The sequence below is a fragment of the Nicotiana attenuata genome, unplaced genomic scaffold (genome assembly GCF_001879085.1).
Source record: "Nicotiana attenuata strain UT unplaced genomic scaffold, NIATTr2, whole genome shotgun sequence".
Lineage (NCBI taxonomy): Eukaryota > Viridiplantae > Streptophyta > Magnoliopsida > Solanales > Solanaceae > Nicotiana > Nicotiana attenuata.
This window is the reverse complement of record NW_017673996.1, coordinates 31186-45072: the sequence shown is the minus strand read 5'-3', so window position 1 is coordinate 45072 and position 13887 is coordinate 31186. Positions and strand designations below refer to the sequence as shown.

The following is a 13887-nucleotide window of genomic DNA, read 5'->3' as shown; positions in this document are numbered from 1 at the left end:
GGGGGGGGGTTGGATTCCCACTAGTTTTAATTATCCTATTATTGCTAGATATTTTTCTTCTCTCGATTTTAAATTGAGTTTGCATTAAAGGGATATGATCTATGAAACCAACTCTTAAGATCATGAAAATAAAGACATTTTTTCAAAGAGAATATACATAAAAGTAGTAAATACATCGCTACATTTGATAATTTCTATAAATGAAATTACAATAACAAAATCACGTTGCGTGTGAAATTGGATAAAAATAACCATATGTAGTATTTGTAAGCCAGATATAGTAGGCGTTTGGACATAAATTTCAAAAAAAAATTCAAATTTGAAATTCCGCTAAAATTTAAATTACCATTCAAATATAAATGGAAAGTGAATAAAAATACATGATAATGACCGGTCAATGTTGAAGTCTCTTTCTTTTTTGTATTTTTTCTCTGTCTACTCCAATTAGTGCCAGACTGAAAACTGAAAAGAAAAGAAAAAGAAAAAGAAAAAAAGTGCCAGAGTGTGGTTGCTGACAGAGAGGCGAAGGGCAATTTTGTACTTTAACAACCTTAATTTTTCAGACCAAGATAATAAAGAGAGCACCCTCTAAATCCTCTATAATTAGATAAATAAATCCAAAATTAATTACTGAAGATTACAGGCTTTGGCGGGATATCTCTTTCTTTAATCTTAAACCCCCTGATTTTCATTATATTTCAAATTTTAACCCCTATATTTTACTGCTATTTTACGCAACAGCCATTGTCTTTTCTGTCACCTCCTTCTCTTCTTTCTAAAGATTCTCAAGGTGCTTTTTACCTTGCATTTTAAGCTCCCCGCAGATCTTAAAATTAGGTGAAACCACTATTCTTTAGCTCCTTTTCACACTTATCTAACACCATTGTTTTTTCAAGATTCTTTATTTTTTTATTTTTTATTTTTGTTGAATGTGATGTTTGAGCTTTTGAATATTGAAATATTACTGTTCATGAAGTGACGCGTGGTTTCTCTGCTGTAACTGTGAAGTGTTTGTTTCTGCAGTGAAATCTACTAACAAAAATAAAATTCTTTTTTCTCACTATTTGAGGAAAAAAACAACAACAGTTGTGTAATAGTTATACTTTACTGTTTTCTTGGACTTTTGGGGGTGTACTGTAAATATAGGTTTCCTAATAGATTCCCATTTCTCATTCTTGCTTTTCTTGTTGAAAAAGATCTCATTTTTTTTACTTTGGGAATTTTTAAGGTTTTGTTTGTTCCTGGGTCCAGGAATATCTTGGTTGCATTTTGTGGGGTTTAAAGTTGGATTTTTGAATTCACATTGTTTGAATTTAGGGGTGTGGATCAGAAGAATCTTGCTGGATCTTTAAGTCACTCTGCAAAACTGGAATAGGTATTTCTGGGTTTAGCTCAATCTTGAGCTAAATGTACTTGACTTTGTGCATTCCACTTGCAAATTTCAAGATCCAATTTTTATTTTTGTGGAATTTCTTCTTTAGTTGAGACCTCTTTAGTTTTTAATTGACTGCTTGTTTGGATCAATGCTAGTGTCTTGTAGTTAATTATATTGGAAACCTGTTATAATTAAGATGATCAGCACATTTTCAGCCTAAATTTTAACTCTAGCTTCTTCCCTGCCTAAAATTTTACCTCCCTGTAGGCCATGCCTGAGCTGTGCGATAACGGCAAATGTTCACATGCTTTTGACTTAGTTTCCTTTACTATGCCTTACTTTTTTGTAGCATGAATGTGTAATTTGTGGCTTTAAGTAGGTAGCTTGGTTTAATGTGAGAACTTATGTCGAGTTTTTCAAATGTCATGGCTTCCCGATTCCAATAGAAATTATGAGAGTAGAAGCTAGACTATAATATTTAGTTTATAATAAGGAGTATCATATGCTCAGAAGCCATTTCAAGGTGTAATTGGTTTATGAATAATTCTTGTATCTTCTTTCGGTGAATTATTGATTTTACTTTCGTTTCTGACATCTCTACTACTTCTCATGAATTGTTCAGTGGAACTGAGATTGATATTGCTTGGATCTGAGGGGAAATCATGGTTTGTAGCTGATGCTAGATTGGATATGCAACAATGTCGAGGAGCACTAAGTGGAAGCTTGAAAAGAATAAAGTGAAAGTGGTCTTTCGGCTTCAATTTAATGCTACTCACGTAAGTTGAACTCTTTTTATTTCAAAAATTAGCAATTTCTGGTGGCCAGATGCACATTATTATAGAATGTGATCATTGTTTCAGTAGCTGAGAAGTAGTTTGCTTTTAGTCCTTCTGGCGGTTAAATGCTTGCTAAAGACAATATGAAATCAAAGGTCAATAATGCCTAAATACAAGATAGAGATATATCCTGCAACATGTAACTCCTTGGCTTTTGCCAATTTCTTAGGATTATAGCAATAATAACATGATTGCTCTGGCAATCTACACTATGTATAACTTTGCCCTAATCTTGTGCTAATGCAGAATTTTCAAAGTCCTCCCAATCATTACCTTTTCAGTGAAGTATTAGTTACCTAGTCAGTGGTACAAAAGCATATGCTAGAAAAATATTTTATGTCTAACACCTATAAAGAAAATTGTAACCATTGCGAAAAACCAATTAGTTGATGCAAAGTTCACTGTGCTGTGTTGTACTTTTGGTGATGGATTTGGTTAAAACCAGAAGTAGCTAATCTCCAGTATACATTACCATGGAGCAAGCATTGACTAATGCTCGCCGTTTTGGTGTTACAGATACCACAAACTGGATGGGACAAGTTATTCATATCTTTTATCCCTGCTGACTCTGGAAAAACAATTGCAAAGACGACCAAAGCGGCTGTAAGAAATGGAACATGCAAATGGGGTGATCCAATTTATGAAACGACAAGGCTTCTTCAAGATGTCAAAAGCAAACAATTGGATGAGAAGCTATACAAACTTGTGGTTGCCATGGTAGAATTTTGTTTTTTGTTAGCTTCTACATTGCTTTACTTTATCAACAGAAATGGATAAAAAAGAGCTTTTCTGACAGCTAATCTAAAGAAATTTAAACTTGTCTTTTTGTACTATCTGAGTGGATTAATTTTCCTCTTTGATGCTTTTAATAGTTTTCTCATTGAATCTGATAATACTCTCAGGGTTCTTCACGATCTAGTGTCCTGGGCGAGGCAACAATTAATCTTGCTGATTATGCTGAAGCATCGAAGCCTTCTGCTGTTGCTTTGCCTCTTCAAGGATGCAATGCAGGAACAATATTACATGTGAGGCAAATATTGCTATTCGTGGCACTTCTACTTGACTACCTTCAGCATGTCTAGATGTTGTGTTTTAAGTCATAATGATGTGCTATAATAAATTGTTCTTGGTTGATGTAAGAAAGTTATTCTCAATTGGCATGTTTAATACCTGAATTAATAATCACTCTTAATTTTGTGTAGTTGCACTGACATCCTTTTTTGTTTTCACCATTTCCCATCTTCTAGAATTCCAGAACAGCTCTTAGACAAAACCAAGGTCACTAATGCAGCTGCAGTTATATTAAATTTTCTAGGATTAGGATAATATTATATCAGCACGAATGTATGATATCTGATCTACCAGTCGATCCTTGCCCCTCACAATTCTGTTTAATATTTACTTTTCTCTGTCAGTGTCAGTTCTGAATTTATAGTTACTCATTTATGAGTATTTTGTTATCTATTTTTGTCACTTCTGTTTAATTGCATGTTATATCTCCAGGTCACAGTTCAGTTGCTAACCTCTAAAACGGGATTCAGGTAGCACATCTTAACATCTAAGTGGTATGATTTTTCTTATGAGCAAGTGACAGAAGGTGCATTTGCTTGCAGAGAATTTGAGCAGCAAAGGGAACTTAGGGAGAGAGGTTTGCAGTCAGGATACGATAACAAGCATGATGACTCTGGTACTGGGAAAGTCCTATTTTCCGGAGAGACTGGACATGATCACATTGATAAGGTCTGATTACTTTTAATTCTCCCTTTGTACTTCATTTAGTGATCTAGAGTCTCAATTCTAGTTTTAAAATAGGTAACTACCATCAGCCCAACGTGAAAATATGATTTGCGTTTTTGATAATATAAATGTTATGAAGGTTTCTGAATCACCAAAATGTTAATTCCCAATGCACTGCAGTTGGTCAAATCAGCTTCTGTGACTTCCTATATGTTCTTTCTTGTTTCCTTGCCCTAGATCGTTGCCACAAATTACTGTACAAGGGTGCCGAACTCCTAAATATGGAGTACGCATTACTGGTTGCTACTACCAGCTTCATTTAACCTATTAGTTGACCGTGCCAATTTTGCAATTTGAACAAATGTTGTAGAAAAATAGAACAAAATTTGTGGTCATCCAAGTTACTTGATTTCCTTGGTTTTCTCTTCGTTCAGTTTGCAAATTTCTTGATCTGCTTCTTTTTCATATCCTGATTCTGGTTCCATTTGCTCTGGCGTAGGTTAGTTCAAGGGTCAGATTCAGACCAGAGGCTAAAGAACTCTCTTCTGTTGAGGAGGAAGTGGAACTAAAGGAGGAATGTACTGACTTGACAGCTGGATTTGATGGTTCTTCCAATACTTCAGAGAGTCTATATGCCGAAAAGCATGATTCATCAAGTGCACATGAAACTGATAGTCAAGGCCAGCTGTCAGAGAAAGGTAATAAATCTGATAATCAAGCAACGGCACAGAGTAGTAGTTCGGTTCATGGATGGGTGTTGGACTGCTCAGTGGATAATGAACTGGCAATTGCTTATGAGGAGAATAATAGACTTAGAGCAAGCCTGGAATTGGCAGAATCATCAGTTTTTGAGCTTAAACTTGAGGTAAGCACTCTTCAAAGTCAAGCTAATAAATTGGGTTCCGAAACAGAAAAGTTTTGTCAGCTGCTTACTGCTGAGATATCCTCTAGCGTGGAGTTGGCAAAAGAGGTTTCTGTCCTTAAATCAGAATGTTTAAATTTCAAAGATTGTATTGAAAGACTAAGAGCTTTGAAATCAAGCTGTCAAAATCGTGGTGGTGAAAGTGGTGTTGCTGATTCTGGCTTAGTTCAAGATATACAGGTAAGATGGATGAAAGGAATTTCAGTGGTTGAAGATAGAATCAAAGAACTTCAAAATAAAGTTTGTCTTGGATTCTATGAAAGAGACTACAGGTTTCTTCATTCGGAATTGGAGGCGTTGCTTCAAATTCTACAGGAGGTTAAACAAGGAGCAAGAGATGAGATGTTATTGCTAAATAAAGTAACATCAGTGGATATAAAGGAGACTACAGCGAGAGATTTACCCAATATTGAACAGCCATTGTCAGGGCTTGGGTTGGAATTGGATCTTTGTACACCAGAGAATTTGCTTCATCATATTGGCATACCCCCACTGGTTACTCAAGGAACTGATTCCACAGTTGCTATTGATGCAATGAAAGCCAAAATTTTTGATCTGGTAAGAGAATTGGATGACGCAAAGGTTGAAAGGGAAAATCTGCTGAGAAAAATGGATCAGATGGAGTGTTACTACGAAGCTCTTGTTCAAGAACTCGAGGAAAATCAGAAGCAAATGCTGGCAGAGTTGCAGGGTCTAAGGAATGACCATTCGACATGCCTTTATACCATCTCGAGTAGCAAAGCTGAAATGGAATTAATGCGACAAGATATGAGTCAGCGTATTTTACAGCTTGCTGATGAGAGACGTGATTTGGATACACTTAATAAGGAGCTCGAGAGAAGAGCTTCTACTTCAGAAGCAGCTCTGAAAAGAGCCCGCTTGAATTATTCTATTGCAGTAGATAAGCTGCAAAAGGATTTGGAGCTTCTTTCCTTACAGGTGGTGTCCATGTTTGAGACTAATGAGAACCTCATGAAGCAAGCAATTCCAGAACCTTCGCAACCACAATTCCTTGGATATTCAGATATTGTTCAGAATTTAGAAGAATATGATAATACAGAGCAGTTGCCAATTCAGGATCAACATGTAAGTGCAAGGAAACTAACACTCAGTGGAGATGTCCTTACTGATGACTTGAAAAGATCACTTTGCTTGCAGGAGGAGCTTTACAAGAAGGTTGAAGAAGAACTTGGTGAAATGCACTCAGTTAACTTGCACTTGGATGTATTCTCAAGGGTTTTACTTGAAACTGTGATTGAAGCAAATGCTAATGCTGGAATGATGAAGAAAGATATGGGCGAACTTGCTCAGCAGTTGGAGGCTTTGAATCTCTGCAAGGAGCAGTTGGTGGTAAGATTACAGGCTGCTTTGGAAGATGTTCACATTTTGCATGAGGAGAAAGCAAGTTGCTTCCTCAAATGCAGCGATCTTTCTCTGCAGAATCAATCTTTGGAAGCTGAACTCGTGAATCTTTCAAAGGCAAACTGTCTCCTCACTGAGAAGGTTATCGAACAGGAAGCAATCATGGTGCAACACACAGCAACTCAGAGAAGATATGAAGCTTCTGCAGAAGAAAATAAAGCACTCTCCACTTCATTGAAACAGGAATCGTTGAAAAGCAGTAGGCTTCAAGATGAGATTTCACTTCTGAAGGATGATTTGCTAACTGTCAGAGCCAAATCAGAGGACTTGGCTTCCTCAAATGAAAATCTTCATGAAGATATTAGCTTTGTGCAGGGTAAGTTGGCTGGTATATTGGTATCTTATGAGAAGGAACTATCTCTTCTATGCAATTCCTCTTGCCGTGAGTTGGAGTTCAGGGATATAAGAGGTCTCACCATGCAACTGGAAGAGGTTCAGCATAGTGCGTGTAGAAAGATTCTTCATCTTATGCAGGAGAAGCAAAATCTAGAAAGTGAAAAATTAGTTGCTGAGTTATCCTTGTCTGCTAGTAGATCAGAAATAATTGCCATGAGGCAAAAGTTTAAAAATGATATACAGAGGATTGTAGCTAAATTTGATGTATCAACTGCCCTTGTGGAGAAACTTCAGGTTGAACTTGAATCTGTGACCAATAAACTTCACCTTACCTCTGAAGTTGAAGAAAATTATGCACAACAGAACAGAGAGCTTCTGGTTGATCTTGCTGCCTTTGAAGTCGAGTTACAAAATGTAGTATCGAAGAATGGGCATATTGCTCAAGAGATCTTGGGCTTGGACTCTGTAGCTGACGAGCTTGAGCAAAATGAGTTAACCATTTGTGAACTAAGACAAGAGAAGGAGGATCTCATGACCTCTCTACACGACAAGGCTGAGGAATTTGCCAAGCTCACTTCAGAAGTTAGTCATCTGAAAGTCAATTTGAGAAGTCTGCAAGATGAATTGCAACTCGAGAGAGGTCTTAAGGATAAACTAGAGGGTTCAGTAAACGAGAAGGATGGCAGGTTACTGGATTTGGAAAAGCAAATTGCTGAACTGGTGCAGTTCAGGCAACTGGCATCAGAGTTAGAGGTTGAGAAATGTAGACTTAGCCATCTTTTGCAGCAGCATGATGAGCATGCAGCAAAGCTTCAGGAAGAGTTATCCTGTGTGTCTGGTCTAGAGGGCTCTGTGAGAGATCTTGCCTCCCAATTGAATGAGAAGGATGGCAGGTTATTGAAATTGGAAAAGCAAAATGCTGAGCTGGTGCATTTCCGGCAGCTGGCATCAGATTTAGAAGTGGAAAAATCTAGACTTGATCAGCTTCTGCAGCAGCGTGATGAGCATGCGGCAAAGCTTCAGGAAGAGTTGTCCTGTGTTTCTGGTTTAGAGGGGTCAGTTCAAGAACTTACTTCTCAACTGAATGAGAAGAATGACAGGTTACTGGATTTAGAAAAGGAAAATGCTGAACTGGTGAATCTCAGGCAGCTGGCAGCAGATTTAGAATTGGAGAAGTGTAGACTTGACCAACTTGTGCAGCAGCGTGATGAGAAGGTGGCAAAGCTTCAGGAAGAGTTGTCCTGTGTTTCTGGTTTAAAGAGCTCAGTTCAAGATCTTACTTCTCAACTGAATGAGAAGAATGACAGGTTAGTGGATTTGGAAAAGCAAATTGCTGAACTGGTGAATCTCAGGCAGCTGGCAGCAGATTTAGAAGTGGAGAAATGTAGACTTGACCAACTTGTGCAGCAGCGTGATGAGCATGTGGCAAAGCTTCGTGAAGATTTGTCATGTTTTTCCGGATTAGAGGGCTCAGTGCGAGATCTTACTTCTCAATTGAACGAGAAGAATGACAGGTTACTGGATTTGGAAAAGCAAAATGCTGAGCTGGTGCATTTCAGGCAGCTTGCAGCAGACTTAGAAGTGGATAAATGCAGACTTGACCAACTTGTGCAGCAGCATGATGAGCATGTGTCAAAGCTTCAGGAAGATTTGTCGTGTGTTTCTGGTTTAGAGGGCTCAGTGCGAGATCTTACCTCTCAACTGAACGAGAAAAATGACAGGTTACTGGATTTGGGAAAGCAAAATGCCGAGCTGGTGCATTTCAGGCAGCTTGCATCAGAGTTAAGACTGGAGAAATCTAGACTTGACCATCTTTTGCAGCAGCGTAATGGGCAAATGGAAAAACTTCAGGAAGAGCTTTCCAATGTTTCTGATCTTAAAAGGCATATGCTAGAAATACAAGAGTATGCCATAGTTTCTGATGTTAAGTTCACAGTTGCCATGAGCCATTGTGAAACACTGGATCTGGAGCTTGTGCGGCAGCTTAAATCATCAGATGGGTCCATTGCCGAGCTTCAGAGAAGATGCGATGATTTGCAGACCAAGTTGAATCAATGCCTTGCAAGTGAGGCTTGTTCGATTCAAGAAAACAAGGAGTTGCTAAGAACTCTTTGTGCTGTTAGATCTGATTTTGAAGCTTCTATTGCTCAAAGTAATGTTCTTTCAGATGCCAAGAACGTTAGCACAGTGAAACTTGAGGAATGCAAGAAGGAGATGGTAATGTTGGAGGATTCTCTCCTCGAGACTAATAATTTTCATGTTCGAGAAGTGGAGAAGTTGAAGTACATGCTGGCAAATGCCGAAGAAGAAATTAATCACTTGTTACTCTCCAAGGAGGAACTGGAGATCAAGGTGATTGTGCTCCAAGGCAAATTAGATGAACCGCACCCCTACACGATTTTACAGGAGAACAACAGAGATGAAGTGGTCACCTTACAGTTACAGTGTAATGAGCTTACCCAGAAGTGTAAAGAGCTAAGTCACAAGTTCTCTGAGCAGGCCCTGAAGACGGAAGAATTCAAAAACTTATCCATCCATTTGAAGGAGCTCAAGGATAAGGCTGATGCAGAATGTCTCCGGGCTCGCGAGAAAAGAGAATCTGAAGGGCCACCAGTTGCTGTGCAAGAGTCCTTGCGAATAGTCTTTATTAAAGAGCAATATGAATCAAAATTCCAAGAGTTGAGACAACAAGTTTCCATCTCCAAAAAGCATGGAGAAGATATGCTTTTGAAGTTACAGGATGCATTAGATGAAATTGAAAGCAGGAAGCGATCTGAAGCTTTGCACTTGAAGAAGAATGAAGAACTAGCTCTCAAAATCTTGGCGTTGGAATCCGAATTACAGTCTGTGCTTTCTGACAAGCGTGAAATAATCAACGATCATGACAGAATAAAGGCAGAATTGGAGTGTGCTTTGCTAAGTCTAGAGTGTTGCAAGGAAGAAAAAGACAAACTTGAAATATCTTTGCAAGAACGTGTGAGAGAGAACTCCAGAATTGCAGCTGAACTTACTTTGACTATGGAGCAGCTGGAGAATGTCACATCTTCTATTGTATCAACGAGAGAAAATGGCCAGATGGACAAAGTTGAGCTTGCACCTAATGAGTCAAATGTAAATCCTTCTCCTGATGCCACGCCTCAAGGAGATTCATCTGATGTCCAGAATGTCAAGGAAACAACCTTATTTATGAATGGTAGAAGTGAAGAATCAAGCTCACCAGTGAAACTTCTACTCACTCCGGTAAGCTCTCTGATAAGAACCAGAACTGATATGGTAGTTGATACAGAATGTTCTTTTTTTCTTTTGAGAAAAGGTAAGTATGTAGTTGATGTGGAATGTTTTCCTGAAAATCTTATTTATATACGCTCTTTTGGGCTACATAAAGCAGAAATGTGGTAATAAACATACCTATGCTATCTACACCCACCAAGTATATAGTAAATAAACCCACCAACCCACCTTGTCGTGAGCGTGAGTCTGTAAAAAAGCCAGCGTTAGTTTTCAAATGTTTTTATTTCATTTACATTTTATCTATGTACGAAAGGAAGAACAGGAAGAAACAGCCATCGCTTCCTTTGCATTTGCAAGCTAGCATCCATGATTTTATAGATTTTTGCAGTCTTCAACAGCTATCCAAGCCTGTGAGACTTATCCTCAACTTTGCTGGAAAACCATCTAGGATTTTGCATGGCATAAAAGCATAACCAACATGTCAAGGAATAAAAGGTATTAAGACATGATCTATGCTGGCTAGGACCTAGGGTACTTGGAAGGAATAGGAAGAGTTATAGCATTAAACTTGCAATTTAAATATAGAAACAAAGGCAGCGGTACATAAAATAAAGAGATTCTGTTCAACTATGTGCATTACACTTTTCTTCCACGTGGATGAAAGTCATATAGCCCATCTATCCAAGACATGTAAAAATTGTAAACAAATTTAAAGAAGGAAAGAAAGATGAAAGACCTTATAGTTTAATATTTGAGTTTAGGTGTATATGTTGGTGGGCCGACAAGTTATATGCCTATTGGATTTCTAGTTTTAATCTAGTGAATCTACACTTTCCTAGTTGAATGACTTCAGTGGTTAAATCAATCTAATTCAGTAAATCCCTGCTCTTGCATTTCATCCCATAGAATCCTTTGATTTTTGAAGTGCTTTTTTTTCATCTTTTACCAGGATGCTGCATTAACAGCTGTTGAAGGTTACTCACCACCAAGCAATGGAAGGCATTTAGATTTCAGCAATGAACTGTTTGGAAGCAGGAATTTGAGGTCTAGCATGGAACATTTACACGAAGAGGTATTCTTTGTAACTTACAAATTTGTTGATCCAACTGGGATGGCAACAATCAGATTATAAATTATACTTGGTGGTGCCAATAGAAATTTTTTTTCTTTTACTTGCGCTGCAGTTGGAAAGGATGAAACGTGAAAACTCTCTCATTCCTGAGGACCAACATTCTGATCCAGGTTTTGAAGTTTTTCAGAGCGAACTCGTGCAATTACACAAGGTATACTGAAGTGACTTGTATATATTATAGCTAAGAAGGAACTAAACCTTTTGCTTTTTGCCTTTTAGATGTAAAATATTATAGCACCTTAGTGCTGATTTCAATGAAAATGACCTCTTTTACGGCTAAAAACGAAGAAGTTAGCTTGTATATACGATAGTTGAATATTTCATTGTGCCTCTGATCACTGTTTATCGTGATTTTTAATCTGGAAGGCAAATGAAGAGCTCCGAAGCATGTTCCCAACATTCAAGGATATAGCTAGCACTGGTAATGCACTAGAGAGGGTACTTGCGCTGGAAATTGAGCTTGCTGAAGCATTGAAGGCAAAAAATAAGTCTAGTATGTTCCAGAGGTAGGATGTTGCAATTACTTTCATCATTGCCTGCTTAATTAGCCCTAGCAGATACTTCATTCTGCCACTCTTTTACTCAATTTTTTTAGTACATCTCTCCATTCGTGATTTCACATTGTTCAATCAACATAATAAATAACAACTGCCACGGTGTCCCCTGCTTAATTTTGGGCAGGGTCGGGGGAAGGGCCGCACCCAAAGAGGTGTCTTACCCTGATGCAAGCATTAGTGGCTGCTTCCAGGCCTCGAACCCGTGACTTATAGACAACTTTACCCTGCTTAATTTTGCATGTTGCTAAATTGATTTTTCCAGTGCTAACACTTGTGATTACTGTTTATGATAGATCCATTGCTGCAATTCTATGCTAACATCAGATTATGGCTTTCTGAAGACTTCTTCCGTAGCTTCTAAATAGGACTGAGAATTACTAATGAAGTTCCAATAATCCATATGTTGGTTGCATATATAAAATCTGTAAATCATGTTCTACAGCAATTCCTTGAAGCATTTCCTAGGTCTATCTACCAAGACACTAAACATAATTATTTTCTTAATCTGCTTGCATGTCAATGAGCAGCATCCAAAGCTGCCAAATCATCCGTTTATGTGTTTCACTTGAAAACCTACTAGAGATGTAACTCTTTAGAAGTGTTTTGCTGTTATTGTTGTTACAATGAAAATGTTCTGTTTTGTTGGATTTCAGTGCTCTATGTGATGATATTTCGTCCTTGGAATAAATAACAATAGAAGTGACAGTTTGCTGTTTATCTATGCTTCAGTTCGTTTCTGAAACAACATAGTGATGACGAAGCAATCTTCAAAAGCTTCAGAGACATTAACGAGTTGATCAAGGAAATGTTGGAAATTAAAGAAAAGCATGTAGCTATGGAGAATGAACTTAGGGAGATGCACGATCGATACTCCCAGCTAAGCCTCCAGTTTGCGGAGGTTGAAGGCGAGAGACAAAAACTGAAGATGACTCTCAAGAATGTCAGAGCATCCAAGACGAAGCTCGTGCAGCTAAATCGTTCCTCATCGTCCATAGTAGACAGTCCATCATAGCCACTCTTTGAATCCATTTCTTCATAAGCTCTCTGTGAGTAGATGCCAACACGTCTCATGTTAGCGCTATAAGTTGGTTCAGTTTTATGGACTGGCTTGCCAAGATAAGCTCCAAATATTGAGGAACCAATCCCGCAAGCTGCCTTGCTTCTATGTAAATGTTAAAATGTGGCTGTCAAATTTTGTCACCCTTCTAAGTTAAGTGTAGATCTAGATATCCCATATATTATAGCCTCATTTCCCATTTTTACCTGTATTTGGCTGTAATATTATGTATAGAAATTAGATTATCCTGTAATTAACACTGCTGCTTCTACTTTAAGCCGTGTAAGAGGCGTCAAGATTTGTCATACTGAGCTGCTTTGTCTATAATTGTGAAGATTTCCCTTCCAATGTGGGTAACTCCCTGTGATACAGCTTACACATTGTAATGTAAGCTGGAATTTGACTTGCATCTTGTTACTAGAGCAGACAGAAGTAAGACCAGTTTGGTTTTAAAGTTTTAACACCTAAGGGTGTGGTATAATGATCAGTGATAAGGTACGACCATACTATGTAGAAATGACAATAACTATATCTCAATTCCAAAAACTATATCTCAATTCCAAACAAGATAGAGTCGGCTATACGAATCTCCACTGTCCATGTTTATAAATCATATCCTACGTGGAAATTAAATAACAACTACGTCAGTTACAAACAAGTTATGAATCTCCATTTTCCATGTTTTCCCAAGCAATATATTGGCATAGTCGATTTCATGCCATAGACATTAGAGCTTCAATAACAGAAGAAATAGCGTAACAAGGTACAAATGCCTGAATGTGGAATCAAATGAAATCAAACCATCTATGATTTTCAACAGTTCTTTAGTGCTTCTTGTAACTAGTTTGCCCCCAATACCCCACCCCACCTGAAAAAGAAAGTAAATTTTTTACATCTTTCCACAGAAGTTCCTACACAGCAATGGCACCAATCCCTTTTTGCCTTCTAGATTACCAAGCTGAAATCTAAAGGTAATACAATGAAAAGAGAAGGAAAAAAGGTAAAAGTAAAGAGCTTCAATGATATTTGATCTTCGAATTTTGTCATTCGAATTTTGTCATTTCATATCTTCTTGGATTCCAGTAACGTTCAAGATACTTCTTAAAGCATCCAAAAGTCCCGCTAGTGAAAAACCCACGAGCTATGGGATATTACTAAACTTGGAGTAATTCTTGTTATCTGGTCAGATGGATCACAATATTGTGCATCCACAGCCGCCTTTCTTCAGGGAATCGTCCTGCAGTTTATCTGTGACAAATGCATGAACAATTTATTCAGTATG

At 37.9% G+C, this 13887-nt stretch overlaps 2 protein-coding genes across 5 annotated transcripts in view; one reads left to right on the top strand and one right to left on the bottom strand.

Annotated features, from left to right (window-relative positions):
• Positions 1-741: 741 nt before the first annotated feature.
• Positions 742-12955, top strand: LOC109217785 (putative leucine-rich repeat-containing protein DDB_G0290503). Of its 4 annotated transcripts, none has more exons than XM_019382051.1 (12): positions 745-837; positions 1318-1375; positions 1998-2151; positions 2728-2928; positions 3114-3236; positions 3715-3752; positions 3825-3951; positions 4448-9868; positions 10809-10931; positions 11044-11142; positions 11358-11497; positions 12278-12955. In XM_019382051.1, exons 3-12 carry the CDS (start codon positions 2074-2076, stop codon positions 12558-12560), a joined length of 6633 nt encoding a protein of 2210 aa, XP_019237596.1. In that variant the 5' UTR covers positions 745-837; positions 1318-1375; positions 1998-2073; the 3' UTR covers positions 12561-12955. The 4 variants fall into 4 exon arrangements, with proteins under 4 accessions (XP_019237597.1, XP_019237596.1, XP_019237598.1 ...); XM_019382053.1 differs by lacking the exon at positions 745-837 and having other exon boundaries at positions 856-1375; positions 4448-5956; positions 6029-9868; XM_019382052.1 differs by lacking the exon at positions 1318-1375 and having other exon boundaries at positions 742-837.
• Positions 12956-13316: 361 nt separating this feature from the next.
• The window catches only part of LOC109217786 (membrane-anchored ubiquitin-fold protein 3-like), a 6429-nt gene continuing 5858 nt past the window's right edge, over positions 13317-13887 (bottom strand). Inside the window, exon 3 of the mRNA XM_019382054.1 lies at positions 13317-13853. Within this exon, the coding sequence (XP_019237599.1) occupies positions 13798-13853 (56 nt within the window). The 3' untranslated portion in view covers positions 13317-13797. The remainder of the gene's footprint in view (positions 13854-13887) is intronic.